Here is a 25,504-nt window from a genome sequence, read left to right as displayed (position 1 = left end):
AAAATAATTGATATAATAAATAAAATAAACGATACAAAATTGTATACAATTATATTCGTTATTTTTACGAAAATACAGTTGCATACAATAACACTAGAATGCATCACACGCAATCAGAAAACACGTACATGAGTCGGAAGCAAAATTATGTGTACATCATTCATTTTATTTGTTATATTAATTATTTCTAAATTTGTTAATGTCAACATCAATGTTTTTTTAATTAAATAAAATTGAATAAAATTGTTTAAATTAATAAAAATAAATTTTAAAAAAATTCCGTCACACAAATAAAATATAATACAATTAAATAAAATTTTTTAAATTCACATATAATATAATTACTTCTTAATTTATTAATATACACGTTTTAGTTTTTTTAACGAATATCAAAAACCTTGACAAACTTAAACTTTTATCTTAACAATCAATTACAAGTCTCAAATTTTGAGACAAGACTAGTATCTTACTATTGGTCCCCCATAGCAAAAAAAGTCACAGTGATATCACAATAATATGTCACAATCACAACAAAGTCGTGGTGACATGCAAATGTCCGCTTTGTCACAAGTGTTATATCACTATGACATCATTGTAATATTAAATAAAATGTTATTGTGAAGTAATTTACACACACATCCAACAAAATGATCTTATATATATGATCTTATATATATATATATATATGTTTTTTAAAATAAATTTAATTTATTATTATAATTTTAATTTATTAAAATTAAATTTTTAAAAATTAAATTAAAATTAAATTTTTAAATTTTTTAAAAAACATATATATATAAGATTATTTTGTTGGATGTGTGTGTGTGTAAATTACCTCACAATAACATTTTATTTAACTTGTCACATTTGTGACAAAGCGGACATTTGCATGTTACCATAACTTTGTTGGGATTTTATTGTGACATATTATTATGATATCACTGTGACTTTTTTTGCTATGGGGGATATCAACGTTTGATCGAAAAAGTAGAATCCCAAAAGTGAATGGTATTAAATTTCAGGGGAAATCGTAGATGATGTTTCACGCCCGGGAGACGAAGGACATTCTTGTTGGGTCTTCGCCGGTCATTTCCGGCGACACGTAGCGCGCCCTTAGCTGTCCCACCTTTTGATTTATCACGACGCGGGGCCACCCGCGAGGTAGGCAGCCCGTGTCGGAAGGCTCCTCTATACGTGGCGATGATAAATCTCGGCCACAGGCGCCGCCGTTAAATCTGCGCGAATCACGCAGCGTGCGGCCGGTATCGCCGTAATAAATCCCGCTTCGATCCCGCAAAACCGTGTCTTGGAGTAGCACGTGAAGAATCCAGAAATAGCGGGATTTATCTTGTAATTTTCAAGGAAATTAAATCTCCCGGTATCAATGAACTCGAGGGGCAAATCGAAGTGCGAGACGCGATTCGCGCCAAGATACAAATCTAATCACCTGGAAATTGACAATCGAAGGCATCTAATGGCTAATGGATCGCGGGATCAAATCCTAAACGCGAGTGAAATGCGAGCGAGCGGGAATTCGAAGAATGCAAAAATCGTATGCGAAACGTTAAAAGAACGGCGCGCGAATGGAAATGACAGTGGAAATCGATGAACGAAGCATTCAGAAACTGAAAAAAATTGCGTGAAATCCCAAATTACATCGAAGCTCCGAAAGTATAACGATAACGATACAGCCTCTCCCCGTAGCCGATGCACCAACGTTCCGCCATAGATTTCGACCAATAACCGTTTCCCCGTAGAAAATTCCGCAATATCCATGGAAACAACCAGTTTTCGTTCGAATGACTCGAAAGATAGAACGAAAGCGAACTTTTGCGTCTAATAATATTGCCACCATGTATATTTAATATATATCTTCCTTCGTTTTTCTATAACAGAAAGAGATCATTTTATACAAAAATATATTTTTCCCTGTCATTTATTTTTCTTAACAAAAAGAAAGAATAATAAAAAAATGAAATAAAATTAAATTAAAAATAAAATATATTAAAAATAAGGTAAAATAAAAATAAAAATAAAATACTGATGTATTGTATGATAAAAAGATTAATAATAATAGCGCAATATAATCGTTACATTCGGGTACAAAGTAAATGGATGTAATAAAATACAGCGGCGCGTCGAGGGGAGAGAAGCATGTGACATTTTGTCGTTTTGGCGGTAATCCCGCGACGAAAACATCGCCACATTGTGCATTATGGAACAGCGAATATGGCGAGGATCCTTATGATTCTTCTTGCTATCAACTTGGCCGGTAAAATAAGTACACTCGAGATTCAGCTTATTCTGAATAATATATCAAACTTATGAAGCGGCTTTAAGGGCTTTAAATCCTCATATTATAAAGTAGAGAGACCGAAATTGCGTGTTCGCGTGTTTGAACGATTACGTGTTTCGAAAGAATCCGATAAATGAGGATTTTATACGATATAAAAGAGAGAGAGAAAGGGAGGGAGAAAAAATACTTGTAAATAAATGTATAGAAGAGTTAAATTTAATATCCAGGGGAGCGAGATCTAAAAATTCAAGATCTAACATTCGTCCCGTTCTTTTTCCGGAGTTTCCAAACTCTAAGGAGCTAAACTTCCGCAGTTATAAAATCCATCTAGGTGAAGATCCTAGACAGCATCTACCACCCTTTCCTCGTCCCTTTGTGTCTGGGAGACGAGCTAAGTTCATTAACGTAAATGAGATGATTCTGAAGAGGAGCTACTCGTCGTCAGAACCCCCCAACCCCCTTCCGCCCCCCCTTTCCTTCCCCTGCGCATCCAGACGAGGTCGCCTCAAAGCCTTCTTATCGTAGATTTAACACGTCGTTACGTTCCGTGAATACGCTGTGAATACACGTGCGTAGACGCGAAGCGGATAATTCGGATACAAAACTAATTTCGCGAACCCCTTACGTGCATTAAGCTCACCGGGTCTCGCATTCGCCTCGACGAAAGTCCCGAATTGCGCGTCATTATGCTTTAACGAAGTTTTATTGTCTCGAGAAAGCTCGAGTCATAATCTTAATTTGCAAAAAAACATTTTAATCATATCTCGAATCGAAATCAGAGTTGAATTGAGGCTAAATTAAAGTGATTCGCAATTCAATAGCGGTGGATCCAAATAATTCCACTCAGAGCTCGATACAATTTCAATTCGCCGTCCAAATTTGAATTTATTAACGCGTAATATTTATGCCACGCTGAAGATGGATCGAAAAATGATCCGGAATATTCATGTTTAATGCACGTATCGTGACGAGTATTTTAAATATAATTAAAAGAAAGAGGAAGATGTTTTTTTCTTTCTTTTTTACACTTCAATTGTAGCGCCTTGGTTCTTATTTTTCAATTTTTAATTAATTTTTTTATTGTTATTATTAAACTAATTTTTTAATTTAATTTCAATTTAATTTAATTCTAGTTAAACTTGAATTCGACTCGATTGATTAATTATTCACGTATACAAGACTCGTTTTATAAGATTAAATCTCTATATTTCTATATAAATTTTTATCAGTTCTAAACCTAGAAAAATTTAACACACGAAACTTTTGTTTTAAAGGCAGATAAAATAAAGAAAAATAGAAAAAATGATAACAATAAAATCATAAAAATAGAGAAAATGATAATAATAAAAATAAAAAAAAATTAATAAACGAAAATAATATTGAAATCACTTATCGCGCCAAAAATTGATCATGAGGATAATCCCAAAGCGTTAATACGTGTTCTAAAAAATTTGCCAAGAGCTTACGATGAGGGTAATATTATTCGCGATTCGTTATTCATCGAGCTACTCGCGAAAGCATGTCTCTTTCAAGTCACGAAGGCACAGGCTCGTGCCTTCCGCGTTTCGCATTTTCGCGGATCAACGAGCAAACAAGGATCCGGTACAAGTATCCTTCTCCTCGCATCTAGACGGCAGTCGACGAGATGCATATCCGTGGAAAAATGTCGAACAACGAGGACGGTTCCATCGAAAACGAAAGTTTCCGCTTGAAACTCGCCTCGCCCTGGCGGCGCTTCGTTCGAAAACTCGTGATTTAATTTTAGAAACGTTTCTCGCACGCTTTCTGGCTCAGTTCGCTTGTGAGATTCGCCGGGACAAAACGAGCTTTCTCGACAACACGCGCTTTTATTGCCTGTATAAAAGAAAAAAAAAAGACAGAAAAAAGGAATTAAGTGCGCTCGATTATCCAACAATCGCACAAAAATTTCGATTTTATTTCTCGTCATGTTTTGCGAAACCGCCAAAATTACAGTGACAATGTGACGATGCGATTGTGCGCGAGAGGTGTAATTATCAAAATTAGATTTATCAAAGGGGAAAAATATTATACGAATCGCGCGAGTGAAATTTCCTGTCGTTAAAATTTTTGTGCCACGTGCGAAAGAGGGTAAAAAAATTAATTTTCGATTATTTCATAAAGCGCGGATCTAAAAATAGAAATCCTAACAATATAATAGTTTGTCATAACTCGAAATAATATTTTACCGAGGGAAAATTTGTACAAAATTTATTAAATAGAATTTTTTTTCCTAATTGAAAAAGAAAAAGAGAGAGAGAGAGAGAGGTACAATAGGGGTTTAATAACCGGAGCGTGATAACGTGGCGGTATTTTCTCACCTCTCGAAAAATCTATCATAAACATCGACGAAGGTAAAAAGAAGAATTAATGATGGATGCGATGAATTCCTATAAGCTTATCCGCAACAAGCGGTCGGCAAAATAGGATTTGCTGCAATAATCGCTTACGCTCTCTCGTTCAATCCCTAATCCCTCAACAACACACACATCTGTACAGAAGGAAATATAAAAGTTTGCCAAAAATATTTTATATTTCACTCTCGCGGAATAAAAAGGCTGAGCTCGTTAAAAATAATATTAAAAATACAAAAATAAATAGAAAGATGGAGAAATATATAAAAATGGAAATGTTTCCAAACACACTATAAAATATCTCTCTTTCTCTTTCTCTCTCTCTTCGAAATTCCGATACATCTACTATTTCATCAAGAAAACATGGAGCGAAAAAAAAACAATTTAATAGATATGCACTCTCTATTTGAGATAGTTATATAAATAAAAAAGTAATAGTTTTGCGCGCGCCTGGTGGCAACACATCTAGCCCATCAAACCGTTATTGCGAATTCACACCCTGAAGAGCGTGCATCGACGCGAAAATGTACAATTCGGCTCCGCTCGACGAGGAGGCTCCACAGTTGTCATCGTCAACGTTAAAAATAACGCGGGGAATTTTCTACGGGTGCGAAACGTCTAGCAGAAATTTTTACAAAGTTCCGAGAAGATCTCGTCACTTTGCGCTATTTTTCTCCGCGTACGTTCTCAAGATTTTTACGCTACCAATTTTTACTTCGCTCCGAGAATTTCTCATATACGCTTGTATATAATTATGTATGGGAAAAATCTCGCGAGGAAAATTAAAAACAGAAGATCATCATGTGTATTTAAGAGACACGCATCTTTTCATGCGTGAAAATCAATTAATTCTTTCCGCCATTTTTGCTCATCGTTAAAAACAGATTATGATGTATTAAAAAATTCCTCGAAATCTTTGTGATTATGAGGTAAATATAGAATTTTCATCAGTTAATATCTATATAAAATTTATTAGTAAGTATCTAAATAAAATTTTATTAGTTAATATCTAAATAAAATTTCCTATTAAATATCTAAATAAAATTTTATTAGTTAATATCTAAGTAAAATTTAAAATAAATATCTAAATAAAATTTATTAGTAAATATCTAAATAAAATTTATTAGTAAATATCTAAATAAAATTTTATTAGTTAAAATCTAAAAAAAAATTTCCGAATGAAGAAAATTATCAAAATGTTAAAATTTTAAAATCTAATTTTTAGATCCTCCATAAATTTTCATGTGAAAATATGATATCAAGGGAAGCTCGAAATTCTGACTATATTAGCTCAGATAAATCTAATATGATCTGAAAATTGCATAGCGTATTCAAAATTCCTCAAAGTTTGTCATTTTAAATGTCACAAATATTGGATTTAGTTAGTTGCTCCCTCTCTCTTTCTCTCTCTCTCTTCTTCTTTTGCGTTTCCCCAGATTAGTTTTGAACTCCATGTCACTCATTCGATGTAAATTACGTCCAAATTACGAGAGATGCTCATGCATAAAACTAAAACTACATCATCGCAATGTTGGAAATCATCATATGATCGATTGCGACTGTCGTTTGACAAGTTAACGCGCGAATCTTCTTTAAATTCTCATCGTATCCGAAGCCCTCGTATACGAACATGTCTCCTTATGTGCAAAATCCCTCTCCGCTACACCACAAAAATACTTGGTCTAAAAATAGCTTTCTGCGCGCTAAATGTAAATCGTCGAGAACGAGTTTGTTGGGCGAATTAAAAAGGAGACGTGCTGGGAAAATTACATTCAATTAAATTTCATCCCCCTAATACGCCTCTCTGCGACCGTGCTTTTTGTTCAACGCGGCTCTAGTGTTGGGGCTTTTGACGGGTAATGCTGTAAGTCGAGAGAGGTCCAAACGCGCGCTCGATGTCCTCTAGAAGCGATATTCTTGGCGGGACAAACAAGGGTGAACGCACGTACCAAGAGAGAGCGACGACTCGCGCGACTGCACGTACTCTTCGCCCCAAATAGAACGCGTCGCCTGTTGGTAAACTTCGTTCTCGCTCTCTCTTTCCAGCGACTTTCGATCGCCCTCGCTCGCGTCAGCTTCTTTCCCCTCTCGCTCGACGGTGCTTTCTTAAGCTTAAGCGCACTGAAGGAACGCGTGCGTGTCCCCTCGTTCAAATTTAGCGGACAGAAAATTTCGAGAAATTAAATGACCAACAATGTGGCTATTAATCGCGAAATTATCGCGGATGAATCTCGACTTTTCGATCACCTTTTAATCACGTATTTTTCTTTCTAAAATTCCGGCAAATTTCTGGATTTTGTGTGGTCGAATCCAAAATTTTTAATTTCAAAAAGTTCAATACTGCAGAAAGTTATAAATTTTTAAAATTATATGTTTTTTTTCTTTTAGATTCGGATTCAAAAAAATCATCAAAGAGAAAATTGCAATTATTAGTTTGGATTTCGTACAGAAAATATTGTACATTTATTATTTATATTATTGTATTTTAAATATTGTATTTTTTATATAGAACATTGTACTTATCATATCAATATAAAATCAAAATTTAATATCAAATATAATATCAAAATTTTTTACAAACAATTTTTTTACAAACTTAGAACACTAAAAGTAAAGGATTTTTCAGAATTTTTTCCCATGTTATTTTTATTATTAAGTCTATATAAAATATTGTATTTTTTGTATAAAGAATTAATAATGTAAGAATTAATAATAAAAATAACATGGTAAAAAATTCTGAAGAATCTTTCAGAGTGTACTAAGTTTGTAAAAAAATTACCCTTTTGATTTTCTTTACAGATTTCCATAATAGATTAGTGGAAAATGCATTTTTCCATGAAAAAGTACTAATTTTAACTATTCGTTTTTATTTATGGTACCTTTGAAATTAAGAATTAATAACTTTAATTTTTCTTACACTTATTGATGTTCTAGGAATCTTTTAGGAATAAAAAATCCGATTTTTGTTGTTAAAAAAGTAGTTGAAAAAAATGAAAAAGAGATGGGTCTCTGAGCGATCCATTATAACGCAAGGATTAATCGCGAAATCATCGTGAATACGTCGAACTCAACTTTTAATTAGAAAAAATTATACGACTATTGACACATATCGATCAAATTTTCATAGAGATTCGCTTCTTCGATTATACACGTCTACATTTTTAATTTTAAATCTGTGCAAGATTCTAAAAAATCAATTAATCGATAATAAATTTTTTTTCTGTATATCTAAAGAGAGCGAGAATTGTGTTGATCGCGCTGAATATGAAATGCATATTTGACGGAGCAATTCTGGCCGATCGGGCGTTAAAACGAGTCCGAGGGGAGATGTCATGTTGAACTTTGCAATGAACTGTAACTGGAATAAAATCGAGAGGCGTCCGGAAAATCGACCGACAGCCACGAAAATGTGAACTCCACGTGCGGAAAAGTAACTTCTAACAATTCCGCGTGGCAGCGGAAGCTCCCAAGCGAAAAGTTCCAACGACGACCGAAAGAGCCAGCCCGTTCGTTCCCTTCGCATCCGGTCTGACGGCAGCCGGAAAAATTATTTTTACTTCAATCGCGAGTGCTTCGTCGCAGCCTGCTTGTCGCGCGTTGCCTCCAAACTCGTCGCGAGATTTTTAAGAGAGGTTTCCGTACTTTTTGACGATAATTTCTCTCACATATCATGAGAGCCCGAGTGCCAAGTGGAATTTTCTCCTTATTTTTATGAATTTTTAACAAGTGTGTCTTGTGATAATCTCAAAGATATTGAACTCTCGCGAATATCGTAGAGTAAAATCTCTGATTAAAGTTTGTTCCAAGCGTTAATTAATGTTGTTGAGACGATTTCCGAGGCGTTAAACTGAATTTGAAGTGCCGCGCTTGGATCCACGAACGCGAAGCAAATGTCCAAGATGCTGCGAATGGAATTGCTGGGTCTTCTATTGTTGGCCTGCACGCAAATTCTTACGGAGCACCGCGACTTGCACGAGTCGCGGAGTCAATATGGTTACCATCAGCGATTTCATGATCTTCAGGAAAGGATGACGAGGGAAGTTCGCGTCAAGGAAGGCCGATTGCGCGGTGTGGTAGTCCAACCGAGAACCAATCACAATTTGCAACTGGTCGATGTCTTTCTCGGTGAGCCATATGTCTAATTGTTAAGAATTATCATACAATAATTAATTAATTATTTTGTTAAAATAAGTGAATTAAAATAAGAAAATATATTTATAAATTATATAACATTTATATAATATTATATATAATATTCATATAATATTTATATAATATTTATATAATATTTATGTAATATTTATATAACATTTATATAAAATTTATATATTTATATAATATAATATTTTTCTCGAAATTTGAATGGATTTTCGATTAAAATTGTGAAAATTAAAATACAATTAAACTTAAGAAAGGCATTTTTATATTAATTGAAAAAAATGGAGATATTAAAGAATCGCATACTAAATAAATTTCTTTTTCCAAAATAAGGTACATATTTATTACTAAAAGGAACTCGGAAAGAATTTAATTTTTCCTCGACGAATTTAGAAATGTCGATTAATTTAATTAAGTGATTTTATCGTGTTTGACGTTTGCTGGAAATAACAACGCGGACTCTTTTCCTCTGCCGAAAAGAGAAATGCGATGAAACTATTCATATCGATCGAATAATCGTTTAATTCGACGGAGATGCTAAGCTAGTCGACATTCCATATGCAATAATCTACTATAACGGTATCCCGATAACGTTCGATGCTCCGAGGAAACTCGGCTCCGGTCAGTGAGCAAAAGTTTCCTGGCAGCTGCATATCCGCGCTTTGAGAGTCCCGATACGTCAAAGGATCCAAAACGAGGAGAGCGTACGCTCGTGTATTTCGGGAACAGATATTTACCCGCCGTCTCCCCTTTAGCTTTCTCGGTCCTTGTACGCGTCCGTCAAGTCGCATCGCCACGCGTCGAGTTGCATCTGTGTGCATCGCTTTGTATATCCAAAAGCGAGTTTACGCCGCTCGCTCTTGGTAATCATCCAAAGTGAAACGCGTTCGACGAAGCAGTTCTTGCTCAAGACGCGTGCTAACCTTGTAAAGATGAGTGAATTAAAAAAAAAGATATATATGTATAGAAATTTTTTTTTCTCCATCTCGAAATTTGTGTCCGATTTCCGACTGACGAGGGAACTGAGAAAATTCTGATTTTGTAACTTGAAACCTTACATACACTCGTGAAGGAAGTAAATAGATGAATAAATAATTTTTTTCAAATTTTTGAAAAAAAATTTTCGAAAATTATTTTTTCAAAATTTTATTCATGTGATTAAATAGAGATATTTTTACGGTGAAACTTTTGTATGAAACATTTTTCGATATCTCGAATGATTTTCGAGATATATATCGAGAAGAGAGCAAAAAATTGCTGAGGGATTTCATTTTTTAGAATCAATTATCAAATCAATTTTTAAAATCATTGTTTTTATCACAATTAAAATTTATCAGACGACAAAGTTCTTTTTTAATCGAATTAAAATTGTACGAAAATTAAAATACAACTTTAAAAATCGTCTAAAAGACATATTAATATTTTTTTATTAATTAGGAAAATATTACATTACTAAAGATATATTATTAATTGCGTCATAATAAATAAATAAATAAATTTTTTTTGAAAAAGGTATCTCTAAAAAAAATTTGGAAAAAATTTAATTTTTTCTAAATTGATCACTCAAAAAAATGTTTTGCTAATGTAGGTATATTTTTAGATGTCGCAACCAAAATTTATCGCTATTTTTTGTATCTGATAGAATATCGTTTGTCTCAGCTAGAATTTATAGCAGTAACATTCTAGCAATATCTGCTAGAAAATTTAGGATTATATATTCATTTGTTCTTGCTGCTAGTATTTTCTGTGTACTACAGTCAAACTTTATAACAAGTATGGATTGATTATAACATGGATAGACGCCACAGAAAAACTTTCTTTCTAAATTTCACAAACAGTTCAGATATAAATTCTGTCTCTGTCATTTAGATTGATTACGTGCAACATATATACGATATTACAATATTTGCTAATCGTTTATCTGCCTCAGTTAATTTTTGGCATCTATAAAATTTTTGCTATAGTTGCAAGATCATTTTTTTGAGTGTATTGTATGATAGAAATGTCGCTTGCATTAAATGACGATAACGCAATAGATTTAAATATCAGAGGGTCCATCTGTCTGAAGCAATCTCTTGCGTGTTTTAGGAGTTCCTTACGCGGAGCCTCCGGTGAAATCCTTCAGGTTTTCGCCGCCTCGCTCACCGCAACCATGGCGAGGGGTGAGGCAGTCGCAGGAATTCGCCCCAGTTTGCCCGCAAGTCTTGCCAAATCTTCGGGAAGAGGTGAAACCGGGCAGGTACGAATACCTGGAGAGGCATCTGCCGTACTTGAAGAACCAGAGCGAGGACTGTCTGTACCTCAACATCTACGCTCCTCATCAGGCCGAGGGTGAGTGCGAGGGATCACACGAACCGGGAGTTTCGTTGTTAACGGCGATGGTATTAGTGGGTTACGGAAGTTATCGACTTTGATACCGCAGTAGCAAATTTAATCTACGAAACCCGAGGACTGACTTTCGCTTCCGTGCCCGACGGAATTCGATCGAAACCTAAGAAATCCAAGTTCGCGATTTAATCCAACTCTGTCCCTCTAATCTCATCGTCGGCTAAAAGGTTACCTCGAGTTACGACAAGTCCGGGGAGAAACTGCCGCCATATTTAATTTAATAATCACTTTCGCCGCGACTCGAGTCGATTCGGGGAGAAATTATCAATCTCGCGACTGGCTACTCACCCTTGGAAAGTGGAAAAAAAAGGTCCTCTTACAATCGCCAAGGTTTTCCCGTTCCAACGAGAGGCAAACATGAACGGACTGAAATATTTTACGCTCCGTATATACATATATAATCCGCGAACGCGACGATCCTCGCATCCGAAACTCGGGCGGGCGGAATAAACCCCCGAGATCAAAATACCTGGCACTGGATCGAAACTCACGGGTTTCTCTCTAGCGCAAAGATAGAGACAGATAGAGAGACAGAAGAAGTGAGAGAAAGAGAGAGAGGGAGGGAGAAATAAATTCGATTTAAAAAAAAAAAGGAAGGACGGGGGATGGAAAGAGAAAATCGGATGAGCCTCGATCTCGCGATTATGCGAGCGCATTCGGGATCCCGCGGGCGGGCTTTTCCGCTAAAACAGCTGCGATATCGATTTGCCGAACCTGCCGGCCGCTGTCACGATGGAAGGAACGATCACGTGGCGCGGGGGCCACGGCTTTTCGCGTGCGCGTTATAAATTCATTCGCGCCCCCCCCTCCCACCCCCCTCCCGCGACCGTATATATTCATTCCGGTCGCCCTTCCTCGCCCTCCTTCACCCCTCCCTTCCTCCTGGCTGCTCCCTCGCCCCCTCACCCTCCTTCCCCCCCCCCCTCGCCCCTCCTCGCGACGCATTCAACGTTTTACAATGTCGGTCCGACCCCGCAGTGGGTTAAACTCGCGTCGCCGACCATTTCGGCGAGGAGGGGGGAGAGGGGGGAGGGGCGTGCGTTGTTGCGTGCGTTGTGCGATATCGCTCGCAAAAACCGCACCGCGCGTCCAGCCCACGCGCTCGTTTCACGCAGCGATGCGTTCGCCATGAGCCGTGCATTTTCACTTTTTTTTTTTCTCCTCCCCTCCTCGCATCCCCCGTCGCTCCCACGCCTTCCCCCCTTTCCCTTGACCCTTCCCCCGTGTTTTGTGAATACCGAACACGCATTTCGAATCGAAATCCTACCGTTTTGGCGTCGATTTTGAAATTTTATCCGTGCCACACACCCTCCCCCCCCTCTCTCTCTTTCTCTCTTTCTCGCTCGACGCCGAATCAAATTGCGCGATCCTGTTTATAAAAATATATTTGCCGGGTAAAACCGATGTAATCTAATTTTTTTTTTTTTTTTTTTTTTTTTTTTACGATTGATGGTGTTTGTGCGAGATTTGCGGATTAGGTCGGGTACATACGGTAAATTCTACGCACGGGGATAATCGACTTTTCGTTTCTCCCCCTGCCTCCCCCCCCCTCGCGTCTCTTCTCACCAACGCGCAGACAAGGTTAATCTTTTTATCACTGTGTTTGGAGAGAGCACTTCTTATCCCCTCCGATAAACAAGATAAGCAGCACTGGATTTCCTCAGCGTTTTCTCGGCAGACATTAACCCCTTGAAGCTGGCTTGCTTGCTTCGAGGATTCCGCAATTACCGCAATTGCGGTTGCTCGCGTATCTCCTAAGATCCAAATCGCGAGTAGTCATTTGTAGAAAATAGATTGAAGGGTAAATCTAATCGCAAGGACTGCAAATCGCTCCACGTTTATGATTGATCAGCTGATCGACATTTAAAATTCGCTAAATTCAAATTCAGGCGCAAAAAACCTGAAAGGATCGTTAAAATTTTCCACGCAAGAGCTTCCTTTGCATTTTCGCGTGTCCTTAAAATCCCCTAATTATGCTCCTTCCATTCAAACTCCTTTTGAATTGCGATAATTGCCAGCGCAAAATGGCTTCTCATTCGAGCAACGTATTCGATTTTCTGGAGTTACTCTATGTCTTTTTATTCCCTTACACAATATGAACCTTCGTCAGAAGGTTCACTCAAGATTCCAATTTTGTTTCACCTTTATCTCAACGTTTCGAGCACACAGGTACATATTCAAGTTATTAACGGACACACGGAGAGAGTGGCAGACGCGAGATTAGTATTACACGCATCACGGGATTACTATTAATTCTGGGAAAGACACATTGAATTTGGAATAAAACGCGTTGATGACTGCCTCGTCTGGTAGAACTCAACTCGGGAGCTCGAGTGGAGAGGAAAACGTGTGCACGAGTGGCACTTGGGAAAGTCGCACGGGCCTTTGTACAACCTTGTCGTTCTACGGTTCCAACGAGACCAATTTCTCTTTTACCGCGCTTTATCCGGGAGAGGGAAAGGGAGGAGAGGGATAGGAAGCACATACTTGGAAGCGCTTTGTGAGGCTTAGCACCCCGTCAAACTACGTATAATTATATCGACGATGCATTCATATACACGTATACTTCATTCTCGAATGTCAAGTGATTCTCGCTTGTTAAGATTTCTTTTACCTAAATCCAGATCTCTCTCTCTCTCTCTTTGCTCGCCCCTCATGCGAATGCGCTTGGCAAGATGTGATCGTGTTATTAAGCTGTTTTCTAACTTCAAAAATTAAGTACAATCGTGATCAAAATATTAGGGTAAAAATTCCAATTATAAATTTTTTAAAACCTCGCAATTATTTGATTTGAAATTGAACAAATCTAGTCGCTGGGATTGAATTAAGTAAAGGTTGAAAAAATGTTATACGCGGTCTCCTCTTCTCGGCTAAACTGCATTTTTTCCCTCGCAAGTAGGAGCATTTCCGCGAGTCGAGGAAAGCATAAGGGTGCACGCAAAAATCATTTATTCCGCTAACATTGCATGAATTTGCTCTCCGCGAAAATTTGACGTCTCTTTGAGTCCAAATTAATGGAAGGCAAATAACCGTTCTTTGAAATATAACGAGAAATATTTAATCCTCTCGGAAAGGTGCCTTCCTGAGATCCCGACGCCAAATGTCAAACGTCAATTGAATTCGATGGCGTATTTGCCATTCTCTGTTTCCCCCATGTAAAGATAAGCCTTGATCCTCCGCAGGCTCTTGCTGCGATTTTTATCCCCCGCGGATTGTCTGAGAGAGCTCGCCCCGATTCAAATCTGAATATCGAGGTGAGAAGGCTGGCATTTGAGATCTTTCTTACGGTCGACGCGCATATTCGGTACGCCATATTGCTTTCCAGAGAACGAGATTTATTCGACTGTGCCCCGTAGATCGAGCATTAATGAATTTTCCGATATTTTACAGCGCCGGGGGAATCGCTGAAAGTCAGCCTCCGCCTCTTCAGCTTCATATTTTTCGCCTTCATTTTCATGTCACCTCCCTTTCTCTCTCCTTTGCACATGCACATTTATATAAGCAATGAAATTGCGTGGAATAGGACTAAAAATGAATAGAATAAACGACCGACATTTCATGTATCGTCATTATCCAACTAACGCTGTAAAATAATTATAGGAAAAATACTTTAGCCAAGGTTAATTTTTTTAATTCACCGATATATTTTTTATTTCCAAAACACTTTCAAATTATCTTAATCTAATTATTAATTTAATTTAAATTCTTTTACTAATTTAAATATTTAATTTTAAATTATTAACTCTTTTAAATTATTAATATTTATCTTTTAGATTATCTTTTAAATATTTCCATTTTTATTTTGTAATTTTTGTAATTTTTTTAATCCACCGATATATTTTTTATTTTCCAAACTCTTTCAAATTATTAATCTAATTAATAATTTATTTTAAATTCTTTTACTAATTTAAATATTTAATTTTAAATTATTAACCCTTTTAAATTATTAATACTTATCTTTTAGATTGTCTTTTAAATATTTCCCTTTTTATTTTGTAATTTAAAAAATTTTTTTAATCCACCGATATATTTTTTATTTCTAAAACTCTTTTAAATTATTAATCTAATTAATAATTTAATTTAAATTCTTTTACTAATTTAAATATTTAATTTTAAATTATTAACCCTTTTAAATTATTAATATTTATCTTTTAGGTTATCTTTTAAATATTTCCTTTTTTATTTTGTAGATATACTTGCAGATTTTTTAAAAGCAAAAATATGTATATCTATCTCTCTTGATAAAAAGTTCTGAATTTCATGTTTATTATCGTTAAACACATCAATCTTCTTGCAGTTTCAAAAATGCAAGTTTATAAACGAAGTTTAAAAATAAAATTATATTTATAAAAAGTGTCTCATTGGAACATGATGTATCGATTATTGAGGGAACTTACAATCCTTCGTATATTTTTAATTCTAAAAAAAAAGATTCCAGAATCTGCGTAGATCCCACCCCCGTAAAAATTTCGGTATTTAAGAGTGGGCGAATATATTTTATACAAGAAATCCTTTTAACTCGCGACTGGATAGTTCCGATTTATTCGCGGCCTCGGCACATCTTTCATCGCTCGACCGCGGCTTTTCGCGTGTTCGGCGGCCGAAATTCGCCGCGCGAATAACTTTTGTTTACCAACCGTGCCACAAGCGGTTTCAGATTAAAACTCTCGCATGGGGCCGATTTTTCCACCTTTCGCGATGAGGGTGGCATAAATCTCGGAGAGGGATGGTTGAGGGGAAAGGGAAAAGGGGGAAGTAAATGAGAGATGATTAACATCGCGGAAAAAAATGTCGGGAGTGTCATGTCACCTTGAATAAATGCGTTGTTGAAGTTTGTAAAATATACTTTAACTTTTTTCCCTCTCTCGATCCGCTCTCGATTAGGGGTGCAAAAATTATACGTCTCTCGAATGAGAATTGTTTTTTTTATAAAGAACGCGATTCTTAAATCTCGTGCGTTTTATATATTGCGATTGAAAACTTTAATTTCGACCGTTATATATATTTTACAAATCTGGGGATCTAGAGAACTTTCAGGTCTCGTGCTCGGAGTTTTAGAATAAGAAGACTGGGGAGGATCTTAAGTTCGAAGACGTCAAAAAATATGGCAGGAGCTTTTACTCGGCTCGCAGGTCTCTTTCGAAACTCTTCAGTTGGATTTTCCCTCGCGTTTTTTCGCGAAACGTCAATGTGTTATTGACAGAAAGAAATAACTCGCCTTATCACTCTGCATTGAGAAAAAAATCTAGTTGCATTAATTAGAATTCTGGTAGATTCAACCAGTATATCTGTTGAAAAATGGACGAACCAGAATTCTTGTAGGAATTATCAGATGAATCTGATTAATTTCTTCCTGTTAAATTTACCAAATTTTCTGATTAATAATACTAAACTCGCCAGCACCAAGTCGTCTAAAATTTTTTCCATCTGATCTCAAAAATCTGTTTAATATTCTGAATTCCAATACGATTATTGCATAAATTCAATCCAGATTATTGAATAAATTATTTTAAGTTCAATTTGTTAGAAATTAAACTGATAAACAGTGATGCAAGAAGAGGATGCAGCTCAAACACACACAATCAGAGAGCCAGCGTCCTCTTTCTGGCACTACTGCTCGTAAGAGAAAGAAATATACTTTGGATTTAATGTTAATACTAATTCTTTGTATATATTTCATGGCAAATATTGAATACGAGTTAAGTTAAGAAGCAAGCAAAGAAATTAATGCAAGAAATTTTATAGATCCAACCAGAAAATACTAACCAAATCCTTATAGTAAAATCTATTAAACGTTCTAGTTATAAAAAATCGAATCTTGTCATGATAACTAGAAATTCTTGATTCTTTGATTTAATCAAAATGTCTTCAATCATATACGTCTTGGTACAATCAAACGATTTTTCTCAGTGCGCTCTAAGGATAAAGATAGCCATTCGAGACGCGACGACGACGAATCGACACACGCTGAAATACAGCAATTGCCCCACCTTATGTTCCCATGACATATTGCTTTCACATTCTACAAGTCGTTACGGTTGCCCCTATCACTTGATCGATATCGCCATTAAAGTTTCCGATTGATAAAAAAGAATGTATTATTACATCGTTGCTTTATTAGAAAAGTTCGGGAAGTGAGATCCCTTGGGGAAGAAGCCTGCCAATGACAGTCAATCTTCTTCTTTAAAAAGGAAAAAAAGCTCGAATCACACGGGGAAGTTTACCCTTAACTAGGACGTTAGGAGGAGCGTTCAAGAGATATTGGCTTTGTTACGTCAGGAGGCGAAAACCGTGCGTTTTCTCGACCTTCATAAAGTACAAGCGTGCGTTCGTTTTCACCCCCAAAGGGTGCGTCTAATGGCTCGTGTCGCGAAAGTTATCCTCGTTCATCTTTCTCTGCCACTTTGCCACCACTTCCGTTTAATCGCCATACATCGCATCGCATACATCATTTATTTATACAAAAAGCGGAATTTGAAGAGAAAAAAATGTGCGTATAAATTGCAAGTTACGTCGCAATTTTTTATTTCAGTACAAAATTTATAGGATGACAAAGAGTATTAATTGTTACAAATTGCTTTCATTTTCCAAATTTTTTGGACGTTTCGAAAAATGCGTAAATATTATTCAGTCCTTCTTTTTATCGAGATATCTTGGGTTTTCTTCGCATTTTAGCTGTTGAAACCTACATTTCTCGAATCCCGAATGTCGTCGAGTTTCAGGTGACTTTGAGAATCTCTAGCAGAAATTTAATTCGAATAAGCATCCATCGACGTGTCGCAGAGCCATTTTGGCCGAAAGTCATTAATATCCATTATCGTTTCCGCAACCTACTTTCGTCACTTCGTGGATCTATTAAAGCCACATGAGCGAGCCCCGGCAGCGGAATCGACAGCCCCTTCAAATACGCGGGAAACAAAGATCCGGTAACAACAATGACGAGAAACAGCGGAAAGTATCGTCTGGGGCGAAAGTTGCAGACGTCCGTCGAGAGCTACGAGAGTTACGTCGTTTATTTTCGGTTCTTTCAAAACTTGCGCTGAAAGGAAACGACGATCCCGCGCGAGTTAAAAGGAGAAGGAAATAGACGCAAAGGGAAAGGAGAGGAAAAAAAATTGATCAAGAGAGAAAGAGAGAGAGAGAGAAAGGGAGAGGGGGGACGGGATGAATGGAGGTATCGCTCTGGAAATGGAGGAAGGGAAGTGGAGGAATAGCGGTCGCTCCAAACCATTAGACAAATTTTATATATAGCGCCGGGAAAAAACTCGTTCGTTTTTTTGCCGCGTGTCAGTTATTGCTTTTCACCCCGTGGCAATAATCGACATTTCGACACGTTTCGAGAGACGAAAACATTATCTCTTTTCTTCCTTTACGCATCCGCGATAATTGAACGATCATTATTATCGAGCTGCATGAAAGTTTCTTCGTGGTTCGGTTAGGTTAACAAATAATTCTCCCGAATCATTAGATGTGTTTGAAAAAAACTTTTTCGTACGCTGTTTGCCCATCATCAAATTTACGCACTGAGAAAAATCGTTTGATTGTACCAACAAGACGTATATGATTGAAGGCATTTTGGTTAAATCAAACAAGAATTTCTAGTTATCATGATAAGACTCGATTTTTTATAATTAGAACGTTTAATAGATTTTTCTATAAGGATTTGGTTAGTATTTTCTGGTTGGATCTATAAAAATTCTTGTTACATTAATTCCTTTGCTTGCTGCGGCGAGCCACTCTTAATTTAACTCGTATTCAATATTTGCCATAAAATGTATATAAAGAATTAGTATTAACGTTAAATCCAAAGTATATTTTTTTTCTCTTACGAGCAGTAGTGCCAGAAAGAGGACGCTACCTCTCTGATTGTGTGTGTTTGAGCTGCATCCTCTTCTTGCATCACTGTTTATCAGTTTAATTTCTAATAAACTGAATTTAAAATAATTTATTCAATAATCTGGATTGAATTTATGCAATAATCGTGTTGGAATTCAGAATATTAAACAGACTTTTGAGATTAGATGGAAAAAATTTTAGACGACTTGGTGCTGGCGAGTTTAGTATTATTAATCAGAAAATTTGATAAACTTAACAGGAAGAAATTAATCAGATTCATCTGGTAATTCCTACAAGAATTCTGGTTCGTTCATTTTCCAACCGACATACTGGTTGAATCTGCCAGAATTCTAATTAATGCAACCAGATATTTTTCTCAGTGCATGAATAAACAAATAATTTACTCAGCAAACACCAAGTAATATTTATATACGGTAAAAAACATTTTGTATTTCTGTTAAAATTTTCTTGTGTAAAAATTTTTGTATTAAATTTTTAACATACTCTTATGTCAATGTAACATATTATTATTGCGTTATTTTGACATTTCTGCGTTGAGTTAGTATTCACCGTTTCTAAGAGTTAAAACAACACAATTAATATGTAAATGCACGAATTTTTGATGAAATATGTTATATGTTAAAATTAACAGATAAATTGTATTATTTTTCTCTCTATAACAGTTTCCACATAAATAAATTAAATCGACATATCTCTTCTGTTATTTAACATAAAAATTTAAAAATAACATTTTCTTTTAATTAAATTTAACATTATAAATATGTTAATTTAACATAAATTTTATTTCCAGATAAAGTTTAACTGTTACACTTTTGTGTTAATTTTTAAACCTATTACTTGTGTTATTTATTTACATACTTGCCTTCCGTTAAATTAACATTAAAATTAGAGTGGATAAATTGGGACATGTGAAATATGTTAAATTTAACACAAAATTTTTTACTGTGTATAATTGTTCGTTGTAATTTCCCACTCAACAATATAACTGTTACATGTTACTGTTATTTGGTGTTTGTTGAGAAGTGATTTCAATTATAAAGATATCACGATTCTATTAAATCGCAGATTCTCTCTCTCAGAGAACGTGTGCAGATTTGAAAATCAATTGGCGATCTTAATTTTGCATGTATTTCGAATCGCATGATCGGGAAGCTCGGTTAAGGATCCGGTCCATTAACACATGGATCACGTTCTGATTTCTCTCGCGATATCTGGGTAACCGCGGCTAAACATAATCGGTTGAATAGACGGATATTCATGCTCGAAGGTTCTCGAGCCTTCGAAAGGGTCAAGAGGGGAGGAGGGAGGGGGATGGGGCGCGGTTCTGATTCGAGACTTACATAATGATGAACCGAAATCCATGGCATGCACGACCGATATGTTACTGTCCGCTTCGATGGCGTCTGCTCGCGAATAGATAGGGGGATGAGCGAGCGGATGAGCATCGCTTTCCTTCCATATTAAGTGGCCAACGGACCGGGATACAATAAGGTATTCGCGATTGACTTTGCTCGCGAAAGGATGAGCAAGACTCTTCGGCTCGATTACTCGACTGCTAACACCGGAAATCCACTTCGCGAGCTCTCCCCCTTCGCCGAGGGAGAAACAAGGAGGAAGGGGTGGATGAGAAGAAGGAAGCTCCGGAAAATCCCTCGTGTTTTGAACAGAATCCATAGATGCATTAAGAAGAAACTTCTCGGAGCAACAAGATCTCTGATGTTTCACGGATGGATAGAATAGCTCCGGGGGTGAAGTTAGCAATTACATCGGTCGATGGGGAGAAAGAGTTTAAAGGAGAAATAAAAATGATCGGAGAAGTAAGAATGATTTAATTATGCAGATTTGATTGACCTTGAAAAACAGATGATTTCAGTGTAGTTGTATTATTTGATGGTAGACTATTATCTGCATCTCAAATATATTAATAACTCGAAATCGAATTTGAATAGATTTGAATGGATAATTTTGCGAGAATTTTTGTCTCTTCATTTTGATAAATATTCAAAATACTAAAGGACACATTTTGCCGCAAACGTTTCACGTTAATTATGCAAGTAATAAGAGAGATGTGGGATTTATAAAAATGATTCAAAAGCTAAAGAATAAATTAAACTCGATAAAATAATCCATTCTCATAAACATTGGTCAAAATTACCAAAATAAATTATTTATATTTATTGGAATCAATATAAATTATTTATTAATTAAGGTAATAATAAAATTTAATTAAAAATTAGTGAAAATTATTTCTCTGTCTTATGGAGAATCTTTCATTAATTAAGAAAATTTTATTGAGAAATTAGCCACTATCACTAATTATCAAGGATAATATAATTTCATTTCACGTAAGCAAAAATTCAGAAATTTAAGAAAAAAAAATATATTATCTAAAGACAATATATTAAATAAAATATTAATATAATATTAAATTTGAATTAAAATTTTAATATTTAATTTTTTTATCTTCAAGAAAATATAAAATTTTTAATTTTTTGAGAAAAATTTGAACGGCAAAGATATTTAAAGTTTTATGAATCTTGTATTCTTTTATTGCGAATTTCATAGAATCACCGCTAATACGAACACACACGGATTTTGCGATGACATCATGATCCGCGTTGAAACCATTACAGGGGCCGAATTTATTTGTTTCAGTTTCGCCTGAAGTGACTTTGTTGAAGATATCAAGAAACTTAATTGGAACGATTGTAATGATTTTGCTTGTTAGAGGTATTAGGGGATTTAATTGGACGAGTTCGTAGAAACGGCTGCAATCGGCTATGACGCTAATAAATGGAAGCAATTCGTCGGTGATAATCATGGATTACAGAAAAACTTTACGAACCACCGCGTCATTTGTCAGGATTCACTTGTACCAAAATTTCAAAATTGCTTGGCAAAATTTCGGCGATTATTCGTTATTTATTTATTCAAATTTTATTTGCTCTCCATTAATCGCAAATTAATGTCCCGTTATAATTGGACCCTTTTATTCCGCCCCTCCAGGAAATCTTGAATTAAATTTCGATTCATTACGCATTATTTTTCATTCTGTTTCCTTTCGACGCTGCTTTATTCCATTTCTATTTCTCTGTCCCCTGAAATCTTAAATTTCAACCCATTACGTATTACTTTTCACATAAATTCTCATTTTTTTCAACGCTGCTTTCTATTTCCATCTCCATAAAATTTCAACATTTCATCCTCCTCTCCTTTTTATACAGCTTTTTACATTACATGTATTTTGATAAATGTTTCGTTTCGGTAGCACGCGTGTTTATTGAAACGGATGATTGTCTCGCGAGAAAAAAAGGATGCCACCATCGATCTTTCGCGCGGAGGAAACGTCTTTGACTATTTCCGTACGTTTGCGCGAATACGAAAATACGAAGCACAGCCACCGCAACGCGTCCCCCCCAACCCCTCGCTTTCATCGGTGAGACAAATCGATGCTTCATGAATTTACAGCGGATGAGCTTGCTCGATCGTATCGTGAAATAACGCGTTACAAACCGATCCCTGTCCGATTCGCCGCGATTTGTAAACCATCGACCGTTTCGCTTTCCCCCTCCTCCTCCCCCCTCCACGCGACGAGACGCAGCTGCTAAGTTTTCGTCCGACAAAATAAGCGGAGCAATTGTACCGCGAAATGTCGTGGGCGGAGTCGCTTTTTCCCACAAATGGATTTCCGTGGAATCGCTAATATGCTGAGAAAGATTTAATGGAATTCTCCCCGGCTTTGGAAGAGAGTCCGCAAAATATCGCGATGTCCCGAAAGATGTATTACACTGGCAAGAAGTATGCCGGCATCTTGTACGATCGCCCTTTCTTGCCGGGACACTTAATCTAAACTTGAGTATCCGCATTTTTCAAGATACAATTAGGTTTTGAGAGCGATTTTTCAAATGATTCTGAAACTCGTCTCGTCCACGGATTTTCGAACGATATTTCTAATTTTTCTCTCTCTTTCAAAAGCGCTTAGTATTTTTGTCATATTGTCACATTCTGTCGTATTTCGTCATATTTCTTCTCCCAAAGACTGCAACTTGTCAAAATAAATTATGTAAAAATCCCGCAAGTTTTTCCATCTCTTTTCACTTATCGTCGTTCACATTATTTGCGATATCGAAATTATTAAATAATAATTAATTATTAATTATTATTACACATGCTTCCTTCCTTCAAAATGCAACTTAAATAAATTTTAAAAAATCCTGCCATTTTTTTCCGTTTCTTTTTTTGAAACTCGTCTCTGAGATTTTCGAAGGTGTAGAATTTTTCTTTCTTTCCAAAGGGCATAATATTTTTGATATTTCTTCTCTCAAAATGCAACTTGTCAAAATAAATTATGTAAAAAGTCTTGCAATCTTTTTTTTCACTTATCAGTGATTATTATTGATATCAAAATTACACGAGCTTCTTTCCTTCAAAATACAATTTGAATAAATTATGTAAAAAAAATCCTGCCATTTTTTTCGTTTCTATTTCTGAAATTCGTCTCTGAGATTTTCGAACGCGTATATTTTTTTTCTCTTTCAAAAGGGCATAATATTTTTAACATATTTACACATTTCTTCTCTCAAAATACATCGTGTCAAAATAAATTATGTAAAAAGTCTTGCAATCTTTTTTTTCACTTATCAGTGATTATTATTGATATCAAAATTACACGAGCTTCTTTCCTTCAAAACACAATTTGAATAAATTATGTAAAAAAAATCCTGCCATTTTTTTTCGTTTCTATTTCTGAAACTCGTCTCTGAGATTTTCGAACGCGTATATTTTTTTTCTCTTTCAAAAGGGCATAATATTTTTAACATATTTACACATTTCTTCTCTCAAAATACATCGTGTCAAAATAAATTATGTAAAAAGTCTTGCAATCTTTTTTTTCACTTATTAGTGATTATTATTGATATCGAAATTACACGAGCTTCTTTCCTTCAAAATACAATTTGAATAAATTATGTAAAAAAAATCCTGCCATTTTTTTCGTTTCTATTTCTGAAATTCGTCTCTGAGATTTTCGAACGCGTATATTTTTTCTCTCTTTTAAAAGGGCATAATATTTTTAACATATTTACATATTTCTTCTCTCAAAATATATCTTGTCAAAATAAATTATGTAAAAAGTCTTGCAATCTTTTTTTTCACTTATTAGTGATTATTATCGATATCGAAATTACACGACCTTCTTTCCTTCAAAATACAATTTGAATAAATTATGTAAAAAAAATCCTGCCATTTTTTTCGTTTCTATTTCTGAAATTCGTCTCTGAGATTTTCGAACGCGTATATTTTTTCTCTCTTTTAAAAGGGCATAATATTTTTAACATATTTACATATTTCTTCTCTCAAAATATATCTTGTCAAAATAAATTATGTAAAAAGTCTTGCAATCTTTTTTTTCACTTATTAGTGATTATTATCGATATCGAAATTACACGAGCTTCTTTCCTTCAAAATGCAACTTGAATAAATTATGCAAAAAAAATCCTGCCATTTTTTTTCATTTCTATTTCTGAAACTTGTCTCTGAGATTTTTGAACGCGTATATTTTTTCTCTCTTTCAAAAGGGCATAATATTTTTAACACATTTACATATTTCTTCTCTCAAAATACATCTTGTCAAAATAAATTATGTAAAAAGTCTTGCAATCTTTTTTTTCACTTATTAGTGATTATTATCGATATCGAAATTACACGAGCTTCTTTCCTTCAAAATGCAACTTGAATAAATTATGCAAAAAAAATCCTGCCATTTTTTTTCATTTCTATTTCTGAAACTTGTCTCTGAGATTTTTGAACGCGTATATTTTTTCTCTCTTTCAAAAGGGCATAATATTTTTAACACATTTACATATTTCTTCTCTCAAAATACATCTTGTCAAAATAAATTATGTAAAAAGTCTTGCAATCTTTTTTTTTCGCTTACCAATAATTATTATTGATATCGAAATTACACGAGCTTCTTTCCTTTAAAATGCAACTTGAATAAATTATGTAAAAAATCCATGTTCTTCCGCTCCTTTTTCTCTCTTTTTTTCACTTATCATCATTCGCATTATTAATACATCGATAGTGCACGAGCTTCAGAGTCTCAAAAACTTGAATACAGGATGATTTACCTCTCAAGACCGATGTTCTTTCATGGGATTAACGTAATTGACAGGCAAATTTTCGGCAAACTCGCGAGCGTACGCGTCATTTTGCCGGCGGTTTTCACTTTTGGCTGACAATGAAGCCAGCACTCGTCTCACTGATATCCCGCAGCATCCTTCGCGCATCAGCATAATGGAAAAGTTATCGGCTCGCTTTAGAACGGATCTTGAAAGTTTCGGTAACGCAAATTCGCGTAACCGTTAACTTATCGGCTTCCTCTTTAGACGTTCGCAAAACTAATAAAGCGCGATGATGTTATCAGTTTCCAAGA

At 35.5% G+C, this 25,504-nt stretch overlaps 1 protein-coding gene across 3 annotated transcripts in view; it reads left to right on the top strand.

The window, feature by feature from the left end:
• Positions 1 to 4,107: 4,107 nt before the first annotated feature.
• Positions 4,108 to 25,504, top strand: part of LOC105254067 — a 65,038-nt gene continuing 43,641 nt past the window's right edge. For all 3 annotated transcript variants that reach the window (XM_020028361.2, XM_025412794.1, XM_011262541.3), the window contains exons 1-3: positions 4,108 to 4,405; positions 7,903 to 8,793; positions 10,915 to 11,157. In XM_020028361.2, the coding sequence (XP_019883920.2) occupies positions 8,559 to 8,793; positions 10,915 to 11,157 (478 nt within the window). In that variant the 5' untranslated portion in view covers positions 4,108 to 4,405; positions 7,903 to 8,558. The remainder of the gene's footprint in view (positions 4,406 to 7,902; positions 8,794 to 10,914; positions 11,158 to 25,504) is intronic.

The sequence above is a fragment of the Camponotus floridanus genome, unplaced genomic scaffold, assembly GCF_003227725.1.
Source record: "Camponotus floridanus strain SB8 unplaced genomic scaffold, Cflo_v7.5 scaffold57, whole genome shotgun sequence".
Taxonomy (NCBI): domain Eukaryota; kingdom Metazoa; phylum Arthropoda; class Insecta; order Hymenoptera; family Formicidae; genus Camponotus; species Camponotus floridanus.
The sequence above is the reverse complement of the archived record's forward strand: the minus strand, read 5'-3'. Positions and strand labels throughout refer to the sequence as shown.